We start from the raw sequence: 25,067 nt of genomic DNA, 5'->3' as shown, positions 1-25,067 counted from the left end.
CAAAGGGAGAGAGAGAATACACAGTGACTGAGAAACAGCGGTACACTGAGTGCACAAGAGTGTTTATGAAGAGAGTGCAGTGTGGCTAGAGCGCAAAAGTTAGGAATTTGGTGGGAATAGGATGCATAGGAAGTGCTCTTTTGCCTCCAGTTTTTGTATTTCTTTGTGGGAACTTCAGGTGCTAAGTATTTAACATTTTTGTCCAGGTTTTAGTGTTTAAAGTTTGTGGTAAACACCACTGGTAACGCGTGTAACGGTACTGCCACTGTAATACAGGTACCACAGTAAATCCCAGCCTACTGGCTCCTCCCAGCAGGCGGCGTATAAAAGTGTACGCTCTCCTGCCATGCTTCCATTCTGGTTCAAGCTGCAGGAGGCTCAACATCCTGTGCAATAAAGCCTCAATAGTTTCACCATTTTCGTCTCGTGGTCATTGATGGTACATCAAAGTTAGAATCCAGAAAAAGACAAAAATCCTTAGAGCAAACTAAAAAGTAGATATAAATAATATGAGTAATCTAGGTAAAATTATGACAGAGCAGCTTGTACGTCCGGACTGCAGTATGTGGGAGATATGGGACACTCTCACAAGTGTGTATGCAATTAAAGTCTTGAATCTCCCCAGTTCAGTCATTGAGCTGGAGTTTGAGACACAGTGACACTTAAGTGAGGATGCAGTATATAGTCAGTTTGCTCCAGACTTTGCTCACACCTCAATAACCTGCTCACTGACGCTCAGTTTGGGTGCCGCCAGGATCATTCAGCTCCTCACCACATTTCAGCCTTGGTTCAAACATGGACAAAAGAGCTGAATGTCAGAGGTGGGGTGAGAGTATCTGACCTTGACATCAAAGTAGTATTTGACTGAGTGTGGCATCAAGCAGCCCCAGCAAAACTGGAGTCAATGCGAATCAATGGGGTGATCCTTGACTGGTTGGAGTCATACCTAGCACAAGGTCACTACAGGAATATCTCAGGGTAGTGGCCGAGGCCCAACAATCTTCAACTGCTTCATCAATGACCTTCCTTCCATCCACCATAAGGTCAGAAGTAGGGTGTTTTCTGGTGATTTCACAATATTCAGCACCATGCGCCGCTCTTAATATACTGAAACAGTCCATGTCCAAGCTCAGCAGGATCTGAGCAATATCCAGGCTTGGGCTGATAAGTGGCAGATAACATTCAATGCCACACAAGTGCCAGGCAATGACCATCTCCAACAGGAGCGAATCTAACCATTGCTGAATCTCCTACAATCAACATCCTATGGGTTACCCTTGACCAGAAACTAAACTGGTCCAGCCAAATAAATATTGTGGCTACAAGAGCAGGTCAGAGATTAGGAATCCTGCGGCATGTAACTCACCTCCAGACTCACCAAAGCCTGAGCACAAGGCACAAGTCAGGAGTGTGATGGAATACTCCTTAGTTGCCTGAATGAGCTCAGCTCCAACAACACACAGGAATCTCAACACCATCCAGGACAAAGCAGTCTGCTTGATTAGCATCCCGTTTACAAACATTCATTCCCTCCACAACCAACGCACAGTGGCAGCAGTATGTACAATCTGCAAGATACACTGCAGGAACTCACCAAGGCTCCTAGGTTGCACCGTCCAAACCCATGACATGCCACCATCTAGAAGGACAAGGGCAGGAAACACATGGGAACATCACCACCTGGATGTTCCCCTCCAAGTCACTCACCATCCTGACTTGGAAATATATCGCCGTTCCTTCACTGCAGCTGGGTGAAAATTCATTCTCAAACAGACTGTGAGTGTACATGGACTGGAGCAGTTCAAGAAGGCAGCTCACCACCATCTTCTCAAGGGCAATTAGGGATGGGCACAAACGCTGGTCTAGCCAGCGATGCCCCCATCTCTTGAAAGAATTTTAAAAATGCAGAGGCGCAGGTTCAGATTGGTAATGTGCAGAGTTAGAACCCAGATTTAGATAGAGAACGGAAACTGCAGAAACTGATTCGATCCAACAGATGCAATTTATTTGCTACAATGTACTTGTTACTAGTCAGGATAAATATCAAAAACTGTCACCTTGGAAGCTGTCCAAAAGGGGGTCGAGGATGAGGGGTAAAATAATGTGGTATTTGTGGGGGGTGGGGAGGAGTTCAATAATTAAGGGGAACATGAGAAGGAGTATGGGGAAAAGGCAGTGGAATCGCACTAAGTCATGATGTTCGTGGGAGAGCTGATGTGGAAACAATGGGCCAAATTGTCTCTTTCTGCCCTGTAATAATTCTGTGGTTTCTTCATAATCTATATTGAGAGTGTCACATGGCATGCTGCTTTACTGGAACTAGGATGCGAAACATCTCAAATCAGCTTGGAAGGACGTTGGAGAGGGAGAAGGGATCACTGTGATCAATTTTGGGAAAAATATAGGGAAGAGCAGACAAGTGCTCCTGCCTCCAATACTGAGACACATCTGCAATATGGTCAGGATTGGGAAATAAATACAGCAGACGATAAGATAGTGATTTGGTAATACAGAACTTTTGTATTGCTTAAAAAAGTGATTTATCAAAGCTTTTCGTTTTGCACTGATCAGGAATCCTCTCAAGAGTACCAGCATAAGGGGGAAAGAACAAGGCATGCTGTGTGAGATGAGAATGCTGATTATTGGCAAGTGGGTTCTGATTGGGAGAGGCGTTGCCATGGAGAATGCACCACTTGATGGTGATTGACAGATAACTGCAAAGCACTGTTTGAAATGTAAGCCAGGTGGTTTGATCCTGATTGGTCAAGGTATTGCCCTGGGGAATGAATACGCAAATGGCTGTTACTTATTTTGTTTTGCTGAAACAGGTGCAATGCGTGCACATGTTCATTCTGTCTGCAAAAAAATGGCCTTGTGTAAAAACATATAAGTACAAGAGAATATGCCACACTGCCAACCCGACTGATAATCTTAAATTGGTTATCAGCATACTTCTTAGCATACTGAGGATTATTTAGCAAATGTTGCCCACTCGTGGTTTCACAATGTTGAACACTTTTCATTTGAGGTTTGCAAGCTCAGGGTGATTGGATATGGTCTGTGCCTTGCCTGTTGTGAACAGCAGCTGGGACGTGCTGTATGATACAATCTACCAGTCTCTGGAAGGGATTGCCTACATACCTAGCATCACACTGATACCGAAATTCATTTACCACATTGCTCATTTCTGTGATAGGTAAGACGTCTTCTTACTTGATGGCAGCATCCTGTTAAGAGACGAATAGCACTCTTGTTGCTACTGCATAGCAGCAGCGTGAAACAGCTTCACCTGTTGTCCAAATTTCACAGAATCACAACACTGCTGCACTGCAGGAGGCCAATTGACCCATCGTGTCTGTCCTGGCGCTCCAAACGAGCATCATGACTTAATGCCATTCCCCTGCTGTTTCTCCACTGTTTCTATTAAAATAATCATCTAATTCCCTCTTGAATGCCTTGTTTGAACCTGCCTCCACCACACTTCCAGGCTGCGCATTCCAGATCCGAATGACTCGAATGAGAACTTTGCCCTATTTTATACTGTCTCTCCATGTTCTTCCTACCAAAATGCATTACCTCACATTTCTCCACATTGGACTTCATCTGCCACTTCTCTTCCCACTCTACCAACTTCTCTATGTCCTTCTGCAGTTCTCACAGTTTACAAAATCCAAGTTTTATGTGATCTGCAAACTTTGAAATTGTCTCCTGCACACCTCGGTTTAAATCGTTAATATGTATCAGAGAAAGCAAGGGTTCCAGTACTGATCCCTGGGGAACACCTCCAGAAACCTTCTCCAGCCTGAAAAATTGTCATTAATCATTACACTTTGTTTCCTATTATTCAGCCAATTTTGTATCCACGTTGCTACTATCCTTTTTATTCCATGAGCTACAACTTCCTCCCTAGTCTGTTGTGTGGCACTGTATTGAATGCCTTCTGAAAGTCCATATACACCACATGAACAGCATTACCCTTATCGATCATTTCAGTTATCTCCTCAAAAAACTCCAACAAGTTAGTTAAACACGATTTGCCTGTTAAAAATCTATGTTGGCACTTCCTAATCAACTGACATTTTCTAAGGACTACTAATTCTATCTCGAGTAATTGTTTCTGGAAACTTGTCCACTAAGTTAAACTAACCGGTCTATCTTTTCTGGGGCTATCGTTACAACCCTTTTTAAACAAGGACGACACGCTTGCAATTCTCCAGTCCTCGGAAGATCTCAAAAAATCAGTTGAAGAGGCCTTATTCACCATTAGAGCAGCTCTGGGAAGAACAAACCCAGACTGTCGAAGTCCAGGGAGCCACTATATAAAATATGGAGGTGACCTTAACAGACCACTGCAATCGGATGACCTCGTTGGTATCTGAGCTGACTTTGGTGACTAAAACAAACAGAATGTTTAGAGAAAAGTTGAATGATCTGGAAAACAGGTCCAGGAGGCAAAATATCCGGATTGTGGGGTTGCTGGAGGGGATTGAGGGCCTCCATGGAATACTTCTCCAGCATGTTCTGCAAAATGATGGGTGAGGGTGGATTGATGTCCCCACCTGAATTGGACCAAGCCAATCACACACAAAGCCAAAGCCTCGTCCTGAAGACCCACCACGTGCTGTGAGAGTGAGATTCCACAGCTTTAAAGAAAAGGAGAGGGTTTTGTGATGGGTAAGGCAACACTGTGATTTTAAATGGGAAGGCCACTCCATCGGGTTTTTATCAAGACATGGGTGCAGAGTTAGCAAAGAAGAGAGCCAAGTTCAATGGATCAAGGCCACCCTGTATACGAGTGGAGTCCAGTTTGGGGTGGTCTACCCAATTTGTCTCAGAGTGACATTTGAGGGGAAAGACTATCGACATGATTTACCGGCCACGTCTCACTGGAATCAGGATTGGACACAGTTGGTAGATCCCGGGAGAGGCCTCGTCCGGGATGTCTGACGGTCGTTACGTCCTGCGAGATCTAATGAGACCTTGCAAGATCCCGCGATCTGGATCCCATCCACAATGGGTGGGATCCAGGCTTGCATAGTTAAGTGCTCACCTAATTATATCTACACCAGATCTAACCGATCCCCAGGATCCAACCAGCCTTGCCGAGCAGACCGCAGTCAGCGCCGTTTAGCACTGGTCCCCACAAACGGGGACCAGATGAAATGGCAGTTGGGGAGTCTGCCAGGTGACTGGAGGCCCCCGGGTGGTTGGCCTCTGGGCAGGCTGGCAACCTGGCACTGCTAATATCACTTGGGCACCATGTCACTACCAACAGGGATGCCAGCCCGACAATGCTAGGGTGTGCAGGTGGCACTGCCATGCTGGCAGGAGGACTGCCAGGGTGCCAGTGCCAAGGTTCCCAGGTGGCATTTTGCTCACGCTGGTGATGGGGCTCATGGGTGCCCTGCCCATATGAGGTGGGGTGCGGATTGGCTTGAGGAGCTCTCAACAGGTGAGTTGCGCTGTTGGGGGGGTCGGGTCGAGAGATCAGGGCCACCATTTATGTAACAGAGTGCGGCCCCACTGAGGGCCTGAAAAAAATAATAAGAGTGCCAATTGATAGCGGTGTCGTTCCTTGTGCTACAAGCGCCTGGAACGACCCCGCTAATCCCGACCAGAATGGGATGTTTTGTTTCCATTAGATCGCACCCTATCTCTTCGACGTGCCGGGAGAGACGGACTCTTTCGTTAAAAAGTTGGGTGCGCTGTAGTTGCAATTGGGGTTTTGGCTCTGTCGATGGGCATGTTGTATTGTTTTATTACATTGTGGGGGGTTTCATGCTTGTTCTTATTTTTTTCTTGTTCTTGTTGGGGTTGGGTTCTTGATTGGAATTGAGGTTTGCATTATGTAGGGTTCTGTTATTTGTATTAATAGATTGCAATGTGATACAGGACCTGGGTGTTTGGATGTTGGCTACTGCGTGTGTGTGGTGTTGCCTCCCACAGTGTTCAGGCACAGTACCCAGGCAGCACGGTCTGATTGGAATGCTAGGCAATGACTCCCATATGCTACATGGCTCGTCTACCCACGGGAATCTACTTGTGTTGTGCGAAGTGCTCACTTAACCACAATTGCTAATTCCCTATTAGCAATAGCCTTCAGCCGCAAGGCCAGAGGCTTCGTCAATGGGTGGGAGTTATGGGTGGTCAGTAGTGCAGACAGGAGGGACATGGTTGCCCCCGAAACGAATATACATGATCCAGGGGTTGGCATAGTGATGCCACGTGTGGTTGCCCCCCACCATCCCATGGCGGCCACTTCTGCGGAGGGTCCCCCACCCCCAACCGTGGTTCACCTCCCCCCACCAGCCAAGGGTCCCTCACACTCCGCCGAACACTGGGGCGGCAAGACCAGTGCTCCCAGTCTCTTTGCCTGAGAGCAAAGATGGCTAATCACCTCCTCGGCTCCCCACAGATGCCCTTCCGCCAGGTTCATGTTTTTCAAAAGGAGTACTAATTGGTGCCAGCGTGATAAGCTGCTGGGGAGGCCGATGAATCATAGAATTTACAGTGCAGAAGAAGGACATTCGGCCCATCGAGTCTGCACCGGCTCTTTGAAAGAGCACCCTACCCAAGCCCACACCTCCACCCTATCCCCATAACCCAGTAACCCCATCCAACACTAAGGCCACTTTTGGACACTAAGGGTAATTTAGCATCGCCAATCCACCTAACCTGCACATCTTTGGACTGTGGGAGGAAACCGGAGCACCCGGAGGAAACCCACACACGGGGAGAACGTGCAGACTCCACACAGACAGTGACCCAAGCCGGGAATCGAACCAGGAACCCTGGAGCTGTGAAGCAATTGTGCTAACCACTATGCTACCATGCTGTCCAAATGATGGGAGGCCGTTGGATAAGGGGTTGATCCTGTTAATTGTATGGAAATAGGGCGTAAGTGGTGAGAATTGGTTTCTCGCCATGCAACGGAGAGATCCCAATTTCACCTATGGGAACGGGCTGGTTGCATCGCAAACTGTTTGACGCCTGGTGAGGTTCTCGTTTTCAGCTTTTCCCGCTATTTACCGGCCTCGTTTTGTTCGAGCTGGAGCGCAACAAGACGGGAGAAATGCGCCTGGAAAATGGTTCTCAAAACTAGAGAAAGGATCAGAAAATCTTGAAACTGAATCTCTCCTTACTCTCCCTACTGCTTGATCTATCCAGTATTTCCAGTGTTAGCAGTTTATTTCAGATTTCCAACATTTTGCTTTTTTGTTTTATCAAACAATTTGGATAATTGTACAAATCTACATAATTTTCCATCTATTAAAGGCTCAATGAATGCACTTCAAGCTAATGCACTTCAGCTAATGCCTGAATTCCCAGTCCACATAGTCAACAGGCTTTCTGCCTGACACATTGACTTGCAGAATTATTTCTACAACATCTAAAATAAATCAGTAGCTGTGACTCAAAGTGGTTAAATTTTCCACACGTAACCTGAATAACTTACTCATATAAATTATGGTTTCCAAATTACATGTCTAAATTAAAAGATAGATATTGGTTAAAGATAGCTTCCAGACATTAATGCAAGAATTATATAAATCACTTACATTTGCACAGTGTAAGGCCAGAGCACAGAAAACAGCAAACATTTTAAAGTTGTCCTCGTCTACTTCAGTAAAGGCATTGCCTGTTATTTTGTTCACCATTTGCACAACACCAATGACAACTCCTTGGCTGACAATAGGCATGCACAGGATGTTTCGTGTGGTGTACCCTGTGTATAGGTCGACTTCTCTATTAAACAAAACATACAACAATTAGTTTAAAAGTGACTGAGGCTAAATCATTTCCCCATAAGACTTCACATTTGAAAGGATTAAGAGAGTGCAAGCAGACCTTTCTTGGTTTGCCAAGGCAATTTAAATGCATTGTCCAAATTATCAACCAAATGTCTAAAGAATAACACATATCATTAATAATGTAACATGGAAACCTTCCAAATCCAAAATGAGTTTTGAATTCGACTCAACTATTGCTATGTTGAACAAAACGATATATCACCATTGGAAATCTGTCATGTTTTCAATTTCATGAACAAAAGAGAACAGTTTTGCTCGTTGCTCTGATTCTTGGCCGGTTGCCAAGTTGCACTGTAACAATGATCATTTGAGCTCTTATAATTATTGGCCAGGAGTTTCCACATTGGGCACAATAAGGGATTTGGGTGCAAATCGTGCTCAAAATTGCACTGGTAAGTTTGTTTCACTCCTGTTTCTATCGAAACCAATTTGTATATCACCGAACATAAAATCTTGCATGAGCCCGTTTCAGAACATAATTATTTAAAAATCTATTAAATGATATTTCTTGATGGGCATCCGGTGACGGCGGACGGGAGGCAGCTGCACACTGGAAGGCTCCCGCTCGGGGATAGCAATTTTGGGGTTTTAACGCCCGGTCCCAGGGGCAACGGTGGCTGAAAAAGCTGTAAGAAGGCACAGGGAGGAGAAATGTCCAAGCTTGGGAAAAAATGGCTGAGAAAAAGGGGTTTAATGAAAGTCCGCTGGTGAGTGGAAAAGTCAGCGCAGGAACTGTAAGGAAAGCGGAGGCTGGAGCACCAGGGGAGGCCGCATCGTTCACAGCCGAAGAAATTACCAAAGTGATGGTGGTGGAACTTGAAAAACAGTTCACAAAACACATGGAAGTGATGAAGAAGGAGATGGGGCGGTATTGAAAGTGCTGATGGAAGAGGTGATTGCCCCGTTGAGGACAGCGGTATCAAGCGCAGCAGCGGAGGTACGGGAGCAAGGTGAGATACTGAAGGAAGTGGAAGAGGTATTATCGCAGCACAGTGATCAACTCACCTCGATGGGGAAGGAGTTGTGGAAGGTGACAGAGACCAACAAGGGTCTGCGAGCCAAAATGGAAGACCTGGAAAACAGACCCAGGCGGCAGAATCTGAGGATCGTGGGTCTGCTCGATGGGGTGGAAGGCCCAAGGTCGACGGAGTATTTTGCCACGATGTTGGCGGAGCTATTGGGGGACGGGGACGATTCCTTTCGATACGAACTGGATCAGGCTCATCGGTCGTGGAGGCCTATACCAAAGGCAAGTGTGCCGCCAAGAGTAGTAACTATGTGTTTCCGTGGGTACGGCGTGAAGGAGAGGGTCCTGTGCTGGGCAAAGCAGAAGCGGGTGGTGCAGTGGGCTGGAGCTGGTATACTCATCCAGCAGGACTTTACGGTGGAGCTGGCGAGGAGGCGGGCTGCCTTCAGCCGGGTAAAGAAGGCACTGTACATCGGCAAGGTGCAGTGCGGCATAGTATATCCAGCTCAGTTGAAGGTGACCTACAAATCCAAGGACTTTTATTTTGGGACGGCGGAAGCGGCGGAGGAGTTTGCAAAGGCAGAAGGACTGTGGCAGAATTGAGAAATGTGACTGAGAGCGGTCGTGTCCCGGTGTAGCCTCATGTAACTTTACTTTTTCACTGCATGTTGGTGTATGTACTAAATGAGTCAACGCTGTATATTTGGACAAGGGAAGAGTTTGGACTTTCATTTGCAATGACGGTTCTTTGGGGTTTGGGTGTGTATGCTGGGGTTGTGCGCTAAAGGGAATTTCTTGGTTTTCCTGGTACCGGGCAAGGCGGAAGGAGAACGGGGCGGGGGCCCCCACGATGGCCGGTTTAAGCCGGCCAGTGAACGGGAGTGAGGTGGGGGGAGGGGCTGCGGCCATCGGAGCCTGGTAGAACAGGTTTTGGTGAGTCTAGCCAGGGTGAAAGGTTGGGGGTCGGAACCGAGGTTGGGGGTAGGCGTTTACAAGAGGAAGTGGAGGGGAGGAGTCTGGGAGGGGGTTGTCTACAATTCATGGGTGCCATTCACAGTACTCTTTCTGGGATTGGATGGCATTGAATATTAAGGGGGGGTGGACTATATATGTCAACAGTGACCAGGAGTGATTCATTTTTCTTTTTTCCTCCTTGGTAGGTTGAGTTTTATTTGATGCTTATATTGTCAAGTGGGCTGTTGTTTGGGGGACGGTGGGAGGATGGGATTGTTGTTGTTGATAAGGGGATTGACACTGTATTTGTTACTGTTCACTGTTTGTTGGTGGGGGGTACATTCTGAAGAAAATGTGAAAATGGAGAATAAAAATATTTTAGAAAAAAAAGATATTTCTTGATATATTGAAGAATGCCAGCCTGGCATTAGTTTGATTAATACTGCTGAAAATGGGTTTACCCTCTCCCTCAAATTTATGATATTGGGAAGATGAATGGTCCAGTTTTACTGTGCTGATAGAAAGGTTAGCAGCATTTTCTGATATTGCACCAGCGAGAGGTCCAGCAACCTTTAGGCTCTGCCCGCACTGTACCAAATTAATCTGGAAATTGCACTGGGCCATTCTATGATGTTCTGGTGCTTTGTTATTGCACTTGCTGATTTTAAGATTAAAACGGGAGACATGACACGGCGGGAATTTGGGCTGGTTACCGATGAACAAACAGAGGCGGGATTCTCTGAGCCTCCGTGCCGAAATCGCGATCGGCGCGGGTCGTAGAATGAGTGTCAAGCCCGAGATGGGGTCCGACGCCGCTCCTGCGATTCCCCAGAGAATTGCTGCCAATTGCGCGCACGCGAACGACACGGCGCCAGTCGATGGCCATTGAAAGAGGCCCCTGCGGCGATTCACCAAGGGCAGCTGGCAGACGTTCCCGATGCTGTGGTTCTCTCATGGTTCCACCCGTCGGGAACTTGGCGTGGCGGCTGTGGACCCACCCTGGTGGGGGGCGGGGGACCATTCATGGGGGCGGGGGGCTCCAGGACGGTCAGGCTACCGATCATGGGCCACCGATCCGAGGCGCGCGCGATTGGGGGGGGGGGGGGGTCTACGTTTTTGGTGCCGGTCCGCGGTGTGGGTTGGCCATGTGGCGCTGGGTGGTCGACGCATGCCGCCGCCGTGCGAATGCGCGGACCCCCAACTGGAAGTGCGGGGCCCGTATCGGCAGCCAGAGCTGCAAGGACTACTCCGGGGCCCTGCTAGCCCCCTGCAAATCGGAGAATCACCCTGGACTTTCTCCAGGTAAGTCCAGAGTATTCATGCGCATTTTTTCCTGGGCGTGGGGACATACAGAGGCACAACAGAAATTCATCCCTAGGAGGAGGAAACATGCTAAGGGGAGGACAAGGCATCCATGGCTGACGATGGAAGTCAAGGACAGCATAAAGGCTAAAAAAAGCATACAAAGTGGCGAGGGTTAGTGGGAAACCAGAGGATTGGGAAGCCATAAAAGCGAGCAGAGGACAACTAAAAGAGCATTAAGGGGGGAGAAGATGAAGTATGAGTGCAAGCTAGCTAGTAATATAAGGGAAGATAGGAAGAGATTTTTTCAATATATAAAAGGTAAGAGAGAGGCAAAAAATTGACATTGGGCCACAGGAAATGTGGCTGTAGAAGTAATAATAGAAATGGCAGACAAACTGAATAGTTACTTTGCATCAGTCTTCACGGTGGAAGACACCAGTGGAATGCCAGAGCTCAAGGAGAACCAGGGGGTAGAGGTGAGTGCAGTGACCATTACTAAGGAGAAGGTTCTGGGGAAACTGAAAAGTCTGAAGGTGGATAAGTCACCTGGACCGGATGGATTACACCCCAGGGTCCCAAAAGAGATAGCTGAGGAAATTGTGGAGGCAGGAAGGGTCCCAGAGGACTGGAAGGTGGCTAATGTAACACCTTCCAGTTTAAGAAGGGAGGGAGGCAGAAGACGGGAAATTATAGGCCGGTTAGCCTGGCTTCGGTCATTGGTAAGATTTTAGAGTCTGTTATTAAAGATGAGGTTGCGAAGTGCTTGGAAGTGCATGGTAAAATAGGACTGAGTCAGCATGACTTTGTCAAAGGGAGGTCCTGTCTGACAAATCTGTTAGAGCTCTTTGAGGAGATAACAAGGAAGTTAGACAAAGGAGAACCAGTGGACGTGATTTATTTAGATTTCCAGAAGGCCTTTGACAAGGTGCCGCATAGGAGACTGTTAAATAAATTAAAAGCCCATGGTGTTAAGGGTAAGTTCCTGGAATGGATAGAGGATTGGCTGACTGGCAGAAGGCAGAGAGTGGGGATAAATGTATCTTTTTCAGGAAGGCAGCTGGTGACTAGGTGCCTCAGGGGTCTGTGCTGGGACCACAACTTTTCACAATGTACATTAAAGATCTGGAAGAAGGTACTGAAGGCACTGTTACTAAGTTTGTAGATGATACAAGGATCTGTAGAGGGACAGGTAGTATTGATTACCCAATTATTTTTTTCCAATTAAGGGGCAATTTAGCGTGGCCAATCCACCTACTCTGCACATTTTTGGGTTGTGGGGGCGAAACCCACGCAGACACGGGGAGAATGTGCAAACTCCACATGGACAGTGACCCAGAGCCGGGATCGAACCTGGGACCTCAGCGCCATGAGGCGGTTGTGCTAACCACTAGGCCACCGTGCTGCCCCGGACAGGTAGTATTGATGAAGCAAGGGACTGCAGAAGGACTTGGTCAATGAAGTGGCAAATGAAATACAATGTGGAAAAGTGTGAGGTTATTGTGGTGAATGTAACTCTGTAATTCACACTGTGATATATATATGAGACCGTACGATTGTAAACGCAGTTGCGTTGCCCGACCACTACCACTAGGGGGAGTAGCTCTGGGAATGCTTAGGAGTTTGTACAGGACTCCACCCTTGGCTCCGCCCACGGCTCCTCCCTCTGGACTGCTGTATAAATATCGATGCCCAGAGCCAGCCGACCAGTTCATCGAGAGTTCAACATGTAACAGGCTGGCTCTGTAGTAAGTAGATTAAAACCACTGTTCATATCTCAAAGCACGTGTCTAGTGAATTGATGGTCTCATCAGTTATGCAACTTGGAAGGAGGAATTTAGGCATAGACTATTTTCTAAATGGGGAAATGCTTTGGAAATTAGAACCACAAAGGGACGTTGTTCACAATTCTCTTAAGGTTAATGCACAGGTTCAGTCGGCAGTTAAGAAGGCAAATGCAATGTTAGCATTCATGTCAAGAGGGCTAGAATACAAGACCAGGGATGTACTTCTGAGGCCATAGAAAGCTATGGTTAGACCGCATCTGTGAACAGTTTTGGGCCCCGTATCTAAGGAAGAATGTGCTGACCTTGGAAAGGGTCCAGAGGATATTCACAAGAATGATCCCTGGAATGAAGAACTTGTCGTATGAGGAACGTTTGAGGACTCTGGGTCTGTACTCATTGGAGTTTAGAAGGATGAGAGGGGATCTTATTGAAACTGACAAGATACTGCGAGGCCTGGATAGAGTGGGCGTGGAGAGGATGTTACCACTTCTAGGAAAAACTAGAACCAGGGGACATCATCTCAGACTAAAGGGACGATCCTTTAAAGCAGAGATGAGGAGGAATTTCTTCAGCCAGAGGGTGGTGAATCTGTGGAACTCTTTGCCGCAGAAGGCTGTGGAGGCCAATTCACGGATTGTCTTTAAGACATAGATAGACAGGTTCATAATTAATAAGGGGATCAGGGGTTATGGGGAGAAGGCAGGAGAATGGGGATGAGAAAATATCAGCCATGATTAAATAGCGGAGCAGACTCAGTGGGCCGAGTGGCCTAATTCTGCTCCTATGTCTTATGGTCTTATTGGAGAATCCCGCCCCAGGTATATTCACTATAACTTTTTAAGGCTGCTGCTTTCAAGTGGTAACAGCCTCCTTTCGCCAATATTGATGAGGCCATTTCAGCTTTCAAAATGGCTGCGGGACACATTTTTCAGCTCCCCCAAAATTTATCTGAACTTGTATCATAATCTAACTTTTTTAATGTTCCCAATTGTACATCACTTTTTAAATAGGTTTTATCTGACTTTTAATGGCAGGTTTTTGTTCTTGGATGGTATTCCGAAACTTTGAGTTACATGCTGGTAAATTCTACGGTGCACATAATATTCTTCAATAATTATTTTGTTAACTACTAATACTTTTATAAATGTTTTGATGTATATTGACTTTTAACCAGATTTATCTGGCTTTTTAAATGCTTAATGCATGACTTTTTAAAATGTTTTTCCATCAAACGTATTTGATCTTGTGTTCCGTAACTTTTTAACATTAAGAGATACTGCTGCAGCTTAGCATTGACAGGCACCATGGACATTGTTTCTATTCACTGCAATACATGATCTGTCCACGTTTGAGAACATTGCAGAGTCATGCTGAGGCAATTCTCCCTCTTTGCAAGTGAAATTCACTGGCCGGGATTCTCCAGTATCCGGCGGGCGGGCCATACCGGCGCCAAAGGGTGGCGTGAACCACTCCTGCGTCGGGCCGTCCGGAAGGTGCGGAATCCTCCGCACCTTCAGGGGCTAGGCCTGCGCTGGAGTGATTGGCGCCACGTCAACCGGCGCCGAAGGGCCTCCGCTGGCCGACGCGAGTTGGCGCATGCGCAGGAGCGTCAGCATGTTCCCAGAACCGCTGGCGAGATCCCAGCGCAAGGGGTTTCTTCTCCGCGCCGGCCACGGTGGAGCCTTACAGAGGCCGGCGCGGAGAGAAAGAGTGTCCCCATGGCACAGGCCCGCCCAAAGATCGGTGGGCCCCGATCGCGGGCCAGGCCACCACAGGGTCCCAGATTCCCCCCGTGACCCCCAAGGACTCTGCAGTCCGCCCGCAGAGCCAGGTCCTGCCGGTAAGAACCTTGTGTCATTTATGCCGGCGGGACTGGCCAAAAACAGGCAGCCGCTTGGCCCATTATGGAGCGGAGAATTGCCGGGGGGTTCGCTGCCAATGGCTCCCGACCGGCGCAGCGGGATTTCCGCCCCGCAAAAAAAACCGGAGCCGGAGAATTCGGCAACCGGCGTCAGGGCGAGATTCACGCCGCACCCGGGCGATTCTCTGGCCTGGCAGGGGGTCGGAGAAACCTGCTCACCATCTTGTTCACACCTTGGGCAGAATTCTCCCAACCCATCTGCAGCAGGTTTGGTGCCGGTTGGGTGCAAAGAACCTGGGGCGGGATTCTCCCCTACCCAGCGGGGTGGGCCGTACCGGCGTCGGGCTGCCTGGAAGGTGTGGAATCTACCGCTCCTTCAGGGGCTAGGCCGGCGCCGGCGGGGTTGGCGCCGATGGCCGGCGCGAGTTGACGCATGCGCGGGAGCGCCAGCTTCTGCTGCCGTCATCCCAGCGCATGCGCAGGGGGGTTCTTCTCCGCGCCACCTATGGCGAAAGGTGAAATCAGCCGGCGCGGAGGGAAATAGTGCCCCCATGGCACAGGCCCGCCCGTGTATTGGTGGGCCCCGATTGCGGGCCAGTTCACCGTGGGGGCACCCCCTGGGGCCAGATCCCCCTGCAGCCCCCCCCCCCCCCCCCCCCCCCGAGGACTGTGCAGGCCGCCCGTGGAACCTGGACCCGCCGAAAACGGGCGGCCGCTCGGCCCATCGCGGGGTGGAGAATCGCTGGGGGGGGGGGGGCAACTGCCAATGGCCCCCCAACCGGCGCGATTCCCGCCCCTGCCAAAAAACCGGCGCCGGAGAATTCGGCCCCAGGTGAGAACCATAAAGTCGAAAACATGCAAGTGTAAAAGTACATTACAGTTCTCCCAATGACGAGTTGGTCTTCCCGCTGGCAGGTGGCATGAACACCATTTGCATTAAATTGCATCTCATGAATGCTCATTAAACAGCTGCCTGACGATGTCCTGTCAGGCCTTTCAATCTTGTGTCCCGCCAGCCGGAAATCACTTTGATGTCAAACCCAATTGCTAATGAGTGGCATGCACAAGGCGGTCCTCAGATCGCCAGAGACTTCGATGTGAGGGCAACAAAGCCTTTCTACCACAGCGCTGCGCTGCACCTGATGCGCTGTACACCACTCTGCCTTGGCAGGCCAGTTCCTGCCCTCCATCTCCATGCTGAACTGGTCGTCATGGACAGCACCATGTGGAGGGATCCAGGGACCCTCCTCTGTCACTGTCTCGGTTCAGTACTGCACCTAGAGTTGGGGATTACAGTGATCTCCTTCCATTTCCACACCAGTGTTTATCTAGACAGCATGGTGATTCAAGACTTATGCAACCACCACAATAAAGATCTGAAGTTCGGCCGGGAGTGGAGTGTGAGATGAGGAAAGGGGGAGGGGTGGTGGTTGCCTGTTGAAGACAACTATCCTCTTGAAGGAGGGCTGTGCAAGGGGTGGTGGGGGGGTTAGGGTGGGAGCTGACAATGGCACACAGAATAGCAAGGAGATGGATAAAGATGATGAATAATGGAAGGCAGACCAAGGGGGAAGCTGGACCCCGACAAGCCTGCATGAAAAGCTCACAAGGAAGTCAAAAAGATACCACATTGTTTACTGGAAGAGGATGGATGAAGACTCCAGAGACATTGGGTAAACATCGAAGTGGGACATGGGCGCCTTGAGGTTGGTGCAGCAGCACAGTGGTTAGCACTGTTGCTTCACAGCGCCAGGGACTCGGGTTCAATTCCCGGCTTGGGTCACAATCTGTGTGGAGTCTGCACATTCTCCAGTGTCTGCGTGGGTTTCCTCCAGATGCTCCGGTTTCCTCCCACAAATCCCGAAAGCCGTGCTTGTTAGGGGAATTGGGCATTCTGAATTCTCCCTCTGTGTACCCGAACAGGCGCCAAGAAGTGACTAGGGGATTGTCACAGTAACTTCATTGCAGTGTTAATAATAGCCTATTTGTGACAGTAATAAAGATTATTATTATTATTGCAGGTGTTGGGCTTGGGGGAAAAGATAGGTGATTGAATCAAGGAACAAACTTCTTCTTGAGGCTGTTAGCCTTTTCCATCTGGGCTGCTGAAGGCAGGTGGGCTGGAAGGAGCGATATGAGTGTGCTGGGGCTGGTATTTAAATATGGCCCTGGGCCCTTTGAACCCATCAGCTGAGGGCGAGCGGATGAATCAGTTGCGCGGACGAATCAGCTGCTGGTCCACCAGGAGAGTCGGAGGGGAATTCACCTGTGCATAATTAATGACGTTCCAAGTACTGACTCTGGCGCAGGATCCCGCCGTTCTGGTCAGTGGGACAGATGCTGCCGCCAGAGCCGCCCGCCCCACACTTAGTCTCAAAATGGGAGAACTCTGCCCCTTATTTTGAGGCCAACAGTGCATGTTATTGCTAACTAATCTGGGCCAATTTTACCTTACTTCACAGCTTGGGTACACACTTTTCTATTTATATTGTGTTTTGCCATATTTATTGAAAAGTAGCTTTCAGGATCATCATAGATATTCCTCAGGAATCTCTTGGGATAAGTTTCTTATCATTGCTTACCACCCTAATCTTGCCAATGCAAATAATTTATGCCTGCTATTCTTAATTTCAGCCACTGGATGATGCTCGAAGGCAATTTGTTGCAGCTTTTTTGCATGTTAACCATGTCACGATTATATTAATTTGACACAAGCAGAGACAATACAAAGCATTCAGTCAGTGTGTGGATCTCTCTCTTACTCAGCAGCCTAGCCAGTAGAAGATGACACTTGATATCTCACTTCGTCTGAGCCAAGAGTAATCATGGCACTTGTACCTTTGCTTAAAAATATATTTCTGGGAGTCTCATAGCTCTGATGGTTTTACTCCTGTTGCGGCTTGGTGATGTTGCAGGTGGGTTCATCAGCTCTTGTTCTTTAGCTGGAAAGTGTCAGAAAACTGTTGAAGGTGTAACGGCTCGCTTGATGGAAACGGAACAGCTGGAGAGCATCTGCTCACTGGTTCACCTTGTGCTTGAGCCAAAATAAATGTTGTCTGAAAAGTTGTAAGGTTTTTCATGGTTCTTGACTGAGAATTATGGCAGGGTAGAGAAGGGCAGTACACTGTGCGACACTTTAACATCACAATCATAATTTCCAAGGCAGCATAGTAGGATAAGTAGCTGAGCACATGACCCTGAGCATTTCCGATAATCACTGATTGTGATTCTTTTCTTGATCTAAATGTGAGACCCAGCATGGTAGAAAACTAAAGATGGGGGAAAGTGGGAAATGAATAACATTAAATTTGGGTTAAAAAACAAAAACTGTGGTGTTGGACATCTGAAATTAAAACAGGAAAAATTGCAGATTCTCAGCATGTCTGACAACATCTGTGGGGAGAGAAATAGTTACATTTTCAGGTTGTGATATTTCTTCAGGAAAGTTTCTGATTTAGGGTTCTGATATGACTTCATGACTTGATAACATTTTATGATGTTTTTTCCAAAGTGTTGTCTCTTGCGGGAAATGCAGAGGGGAGCCTGCCAGCTGCCTTTTCAAATTTTCTGCCAAACCTTCAAGCATTTCCTAAAAAAGAAAGAGGCAGGACACACAGCATCATGCTGGTGGGGCAGAGTCACTGGAGATTGGGATGTCCCTTTTAAAGGGTGGCCCTATTTGAATTTTTGTATTAAAAAGGACCCCCTTCACAGAAATGGGAACCATTCCTCACCCCAAAGGGAGCTCTTTCCTGCCCTCAACATGAACCTCCTGAACGGGACCCCCCCCCCCCCGCCCCCGCTGCTGGCCAGCACTGTCCACTAGCAAAAGCCATTTGGGGGTCTCTCCTTTGATTCTCCGACCCCACTGGCTTCCCACCTACCAAAAATGGAGGTGAAAGATGGAACCCCCCACCCCCCCTCTCTTTTCCCAAGGTACTGCCAGATCTGCTGAGTATTTTCCAACATGTTGTGTTTTTAGTTACATTAAACGTGCTCACATGACACCTCTCACATTAACACTACTTGTGAATCATAGAATTTTGTAGCACAGAGGGAACCATTTGGATGGATGGAGGAGTATATGCAATACCAAAAGGTGCTAACAAGAAGAGATAAAAAAGTCCTAAAAGAATCAATTCATTATGAGGAGCTGGTGAAACATGTTGCATATCAGCACACTTTTGTCGCTTGCGGCAAATCCATTTTGTGGGTATGTGGTGAAAAATGATTTGGAGTCGGATTACTTGGCATTTATCTAAAATATCAAATTAATTTCAAGCCAGTATCAACAGGGCCTTTTCTGTTGTACTTGAAAGGTGTTTAGGTCAAATCAGAAGGACAACAACCAATGCCACCTTCTCATGTGGCCAACCATTGGAGCAGGCCAATGGTCTTCCGAAAATGTAATTCTGATGCTGGACTGGTCAGGTTGCACCCTGCTATGCACTCCTGCAAGGGTTTTGCTCATTATGATGGCTGGTTGTGTGCCCCATAACATGGCCTTCCAGAGAGGTGGACCGTGATGGTGGTGAGACCCTGAAAGGAAAAGTCAATTTAAGGAAAAGGAGGTAAGCGAGGAGGAGGAGGAAGAAGATGCTCACAGTGGCATGATTTCTATTCAGGACTGTTTATTTGTGTAGGTGGTCTCCATCTGTCACTCTCATGGAAGAGGATCTACCTTATCTCTCTCTCGGACTCCTATATGACTTTGTGAGTGGTGTCTGTAAAAGAGGGGACTCAGGACATTCCGGTGGCAGCCATGTTGTGAGTTGGCAGTTCCTGTCTCACTATATGCGGACAATTGATTGCTTTATATATCAAATCCACTGGAAGGTATTGGGCAGGGATCATGGGCATATTGGAGCAATTCGGCCGGTTTTCTGGGTATAAGTTCAACATGGGGAAGAGTGAGATCTTCCCGATCCAGGTGAGGGGGTAGGAGAGGAGGCTGGGTGAGCAGTCTTTCAAGGTAGTGGGGGCGAGTTTCAGGTATCTGGGCAGCCAGGTGGTGGGGGATGGGAGCAGCTGCATAAACTGAATTGGAACTGTGATGTGGAGATGCCGGCGTTGGACTGGGGTGAGCACAGTAAGAAGTCTTACAACACCAGGTTAAAGTCCAACAGGTTTGATTCAAACACGAGCTTTCGGAGCGCAGCTCCTTCCTCGTACGAACGGGATATGGCGCTCGACTCATTGATCGACAGTTCCAACGCGCCACAGCAAAAAACCGCACCGACCTCCTCAGAAGACACACACGGGACACCACTGACAGAGTACCCTTCGTCGTCCAGTACTTTCCTGGGGTGGAGAAACTACGACATCTTCTTCGCAGCCTTCAACACATCATCAATGAAGATGAACATCTTGCCAAGGTCATCCCCACACCCCCACTACTGGCCTTCAAACAACCGCACAACCTCAAACAAACCATTGTTTGCAGCAAATTACCCAGCCTTCAGAACAGCGACCACGACACCACACAACCCTGCCAGGGCAATCTCTGCAAGACATGCCAGATCATTGACTCGGATACCACCATTACACGTGGTAACACCACCCACCAGGTACGCGGCACATACTCGTGCGACTCAACCAATGTAGTCTACCTCTTACGCTGCAGGAAAGGATGTCCCGAAGCGTGGTACATTGGCGAGACCATGCAAACACTGCGACAACGAATGAACGGGCATCGTGCAACAATCACCAGGCAGGAATGTTCCCTTCCAGTCGGGGAACACTTCAGCAGTCAAGGGCATTCAGCCTCTGATCTCCGGGTAAGCGTTCTCCAAGGCGGTCTTCAGGACACGCGACAACGCAGAATTGCCGAGCAAAATCTTTTAGCTAAGTTCCGCACACATGAGTGCGGCCTCAACAGGGATCTTGGATTCATGTCGCATTACATCCACCCCCCACCATCTGGCCTGGACTTGCAAAACCCTACCAACTGTTCGGGCTTGAGACAATTTACACCTCTTTAACCTGTGATTATCCCTCTCCCTGGATCTGTAATGATTTGATTACCTGCAAATGCCTGCATTCCAAGCATTGTCCAGCATCTCTGACTTTGTCTATATAAATGTTTCTGGAACATACCTCGCCATTCACCTGAGGAAGGAGCTGCGCTCCGAAAGCTCGTGTTTGAATCAAACCTGTTGGACTTTAACCTGGTGTTGTAAGACTTCTTACTGAATTGGAACTAGCAGTGAAGCAAATAAAGGGGGATTTTAAGAAGTGAGACGTGCTCCCACTGTTGTTGGATGGGCGGATGCCGTCTGTGAAGATGACAGTTCTCCTGAGGTTTTCATTTGTGTTCCAGAACCTCCCGATTTTTATTCCAAAGGCTTTTTTCTGGGAAGGTTAATGCACTGATCTCGGGGTTTGTGTGGGCGGGTAAAGCCCCAGGGGTGAAGAAGGTGCTGCTGGAATGGGGACGTGGGGGTGGGGTGCGTGAGCTGGCCCTGCCAAATTTGATAAACTATTACTGGGCAGCAAATGTAGCCATGGTAAGAAAGGGGATAGTAGGGGAGAGGTCAGTATAGGTGCGGATGGAGGCAGCCTCTTGTAAGGACTCGAGCTTAGGGGCACTGTTGACGGCGTCACTGCCGGCCAGGTACTCCACTAGTCCGGTGGTGGTGGTGGCCGTGAGGGTGTGGGGACAGTGGCAGCAGCACTTGAGGTTGGAGGTTGCCTCGGTTTGGGCACGGATCTACGGCAATCATAGGTTTTCTTTCAGTGGACTAGACACGGGGTTCCGGGGCCGGTGGTGAGTGGGGATTGAGAGGTTTGTGGGCCTATTTGTTGGGGGTTGCTTTTCAAGCTTGGAGGGGCTGGTAGAGGTGTTTGAGCTGCCCAGCAGGAATGGGTACCGGTACTTGCAGGTGAGGGACTATGTGAGGAAGCAGGTTCCGTCCTTCCCTGACCTGCTGCCCCGGCATTACAGGAAAGGTGGTGTCGAAAACAGGGGTGGGTGAGGGCAGAATGTCGGAGATTTACAAAGAACTCATGGACTGGGAGGGCGTCCCGATAGGAGAAGTCAAGCGCAAATGTGAGGAAGAGCTGGGGAGGGGGTTGAACGATGGGCTATGGGGGAAGGCTTTGAGGAGAGTGAACGCATCCTCTTCGTATGCGAGGTTTAGCCTTACTCAATTCAAGGTATCCACAGGGCACATATAACGGTGGCCAGGATGAGCAGGTTTTTTGAGGGGGTGGAGTTTAGGTGTGGGCGGTGCGCGGGTGAGCCCGCGAACCATGTCCACATGTTTTGGGCCCGTCCGAAGCCGGAGGGGTTCTGGCGGAGGTCTACTGAGTTATGTCTGAGGTGTTGAGGGTGAAGGTGGTCCTGAGTCCAGAAGTGGCGATATTTGGAGTGTCGGAAGACCCGGGAGTCCAGCAGGCGAGAGAGGCCAATGTTCTGGCCTTTGCCTCCCTGGCAGCACGGAGACAAACCTTGCTGGAGTGGAGGGACTCGGTGCCGCCGAAACCGGGGGCGTGGGACCTTGCGGAATTTCTCAGGTTGGAAAAAATCAAGTTTGCCTTGAAAGGGACTGTACAGGGGTTTGCCCGGAGATGGAAACTATGTATTAACTACCTCAAGAATAGTTAAGAGGTCAACGGGATGGGGCTTAGTGGCAGGGAGGGTGGACGGTGGAGTGTTAGATATTAACTTGCTATGTGAATTCCTGTTTTCTCGCTTTTGGTTGCGGTTGTGTTTGATGTATATATACAAATGCCTTAATAAAAATGTTTTTAAAAAAAGAGGGGACTCAGACCTGCAATTGCAATTGCCATGAGAAATGCAGCTATAGCTTCTCTGCTATCATCACTATGCACTCTGACTACTCAAACTGCAGACCCAGTAATGGCTGTTGTGTTAAGTTTAAAGGGGCCACAATTCAGCTGGTCTGCCTCTGCTCTCACCTTCAACAAGATGGCACTGGTTGGACTGGAGCACGCCCATCCCACTGATGGGTTGGCTGGAGCCAGAGGGCACCCAGGGGGGTGTCCTAGGGGAGACCAGTATAACCTGTGGCCCTAGGTTCATAGTGGGCTGTCAGCGGCTGCAGGCCACAGTAATGGTGTTTAGTGCCCGTCCACCCTGGCTCCACAGCCTACCTCCTGGCCACTCCCGCTACTTTCCCCGGCCTTGGAAAAAGTCCCCCGGCCAGCGCAAAACTGTCAGCAAACTATGGCGATGTTGGACACTTTCCGTGCCCCCTCTCTCTCCCTCAGCAGCCAAGGCACCTGTTTCACAATTTAAAAAAATACAAGTAAATCTTGCCGCCGGGAATTCGCCCCATTGGAGGCGGAAAATCACAGAGGCCCCGGAGAATACTGGATCATGCCCTCTAATGATATGCCAACGACATATATGGTACATACAGAATGGAACGCATTTACGCCGCTGTCAAGGCTTTGGAGAATTGTGACTTAGCGTGAAACAGGCAGCGTCATGATTTTGGCATCAAAACCAATTCTCCGCCCAATTGCTTTTCCCGAATCTGGCATCAGCCGACTGAGAATCCCACCCAAGGTGTCTCTTAAGAATGCCTGATGCCCAGGCAGCACAGTGGCGCAGTGGGTTAGCACTGCGGCCTCACGGTGCCGAGGTCCCAGGTTCGATCCCGGTTCTGGGTCACTGTCCGTGTGAATTTGCACATTCTCCCCATGTTTGCGTGGGTTCCGCCCCCAAAACCCAAAAATGTACAGGGTAGGTGGATTGGCCACACTAAATTGCCCCTTAATTGGAAAAACTGAATTGGGTACTCTAAGTTAAAAAAAAAGAATGCCTGATGCCTGTGAGCACTGCATTTTTGAAACTACAGCGAATGAATGACTCTACAAAGAAGGCCATTATCGGCTATATATCACCTGAAGCAAAGACATTTATCTTTTGATCCTCACCTTATTACTTTTTTAACCCTTTCCACTCCTCTGTGTTTGTCTGTCTTGTGTATGTGGGTCGAGGTGGGACAGTTAAAGTGGATAGTAGGTATTAGCTTGTTGGATTGGATTGGATTTGTTTATTGTCACTTGTACCGAGGTACAGTGAAAAGTATTTTTCTGCAAGCAGCTCAACACATCATTCAGTACATGGAAGAAAATACATGAGAATACATAATAGGGCAACACAAGATATACAATGTAACCACATAAGCATTGGCATCGGTTGAAGCATACAGGGTGTAGTGTTAATGAAGTCAGTCAATAAGAGGGTCATTTAGGAGTCTGGTGACAGTGGGGAAGAAGCTGTTTTTGAGTCTGTTCGTGCGTGTTCTCAGACTTCTGAATCTCCTGCCCGATGGAAGAAGTTGGAAAAGTGAGTAAGCCGGGTGGGAGGGATCCTTGATTATGCTGTCCGCTTTCCTCCGGCAGCGGGAGGTGTAGATGGAGTCCATGGATGGGAGGCAGGTTCGTGTGATGGACTGGGCGGTATTCACGACTCTCTGAAGTTCCTTGCGATCCTGGGCCGAGCAGTTGCCATACCAGGCTGTGATGCAGCCCGATAGGATGCTTTCTATAGTACATCTGTTAAAGTTGGTAAGGGTTAATGTGGACATGCCGAATTTCCTTAGTTTCCTGAGGAAGTATAGGCGCTGTTGTGCTTTCTTGGTGATAGCGTCGACGTGAGTGGACCAGGACAGATTTTTGGTGATGTGCACCCCTAGGAATTTGAAACTGCTAACCATCTCCACCTCGGCCCCGTTGATGCTGACAGGGGTGTGTACAGTACTTTGCTTCCTGAAGTCGATGACCAGCTCTTTAGTTTTGCTGGAATTGAGGGAGAGATTATTGTCGTTACACCACTCCACTAGGTTCTCTATCTCCCTCCTGTATTCGGACTCGTCGTTATTCGAGATCCGGCCCACTATGGTCGTGTCATCAGCAAACTTGTAGATGGAGTTGGAACCAAGTTTTGCCATGCAGTCGTGTGTGTACAGGGAGTAGAGCAGGGGGCTAAGTACGCAGCCTTGCGGGGCACCGGTATTGAGGACTATTGTGGAGGAGGTGTTGGTGTTCATTCTTACTGATTGTGGTCTGTTGGTCAGAAAGTCAAGGATCCAGTTGCAGAGTGGAGAGCCAAGTCCTAGGTTTTGGAGCTTTGATATGAGCTTGGCTGGGATTATGGTGTTGAAGGCGGAGCTGTAGTCAATAAATAGGAGTCTGATGTAGGAGTCCTTGTTTTCGAGATGCTCAAGGGATGAGTGTAGGGCCAGGGAAATGGCGTTTGATGTGGACCGGTTGCGACGGTATGCGAATTGAAGTGGGTCAAGGCGTTCCGGGAGTATGGAGGTGATGCGCTTAATGATCAGCCTCTCGAAGCACTTCATTACAACTGACGTCAGGGCCACCGGGCGGTAGTCATTGAGGCATGTTGCCTGGTT

At 48.6% G+C, this 25,067-nt stretch overlaps 1 protein-coding gene across 7 annotated transcripts in view; it reads right to left on the bottom strand.

Moving 5' to 3' along the window:
• pde10a (phosphodiesterase 10A) overlaps positions 1 to 25,067 on the bottom strand; it is a 628,597-nt gene that overhangs the window by 113,689 nt on the left and 489,841 nt on the right. For all 7 annotated transcript variants that reach the window (XM_038808728.1, XM_038808759.1, XM_038808768.1 and 4 more), the window contains one exon: positions 7,560 to 7,746. In XM_038808728.1, the coding sequence (XP_038664656.1) occupies positions 7,560 to 7,746 (187 nt within the window). The remainder of the gene's footprint in view (positions 1 to 7,559; positions 7,747 to 25,067) is intronic.

This window comes from Scyliorhinus canicula, chromosome 1 (assembly GCF_902713615.1).
Source record: "Scyliorhinus canicula chromosome 1, sScyCan1.1, whole genome shotgun sequence".
Taxonomy (NCBI): domain Eukaryota; kingdom Metazoa; phylum Chordata; class Chondrichthyes; order Carcharhiniformes; family Scyliorhinidae; genus Scyliorhinus; species Scyliorhinus canicula.
The sequence above is the reverse complement of the archived record's forward strand: the minus strand, read 5'-3'. Positions and strand labels throughout refer to the sequence as shown.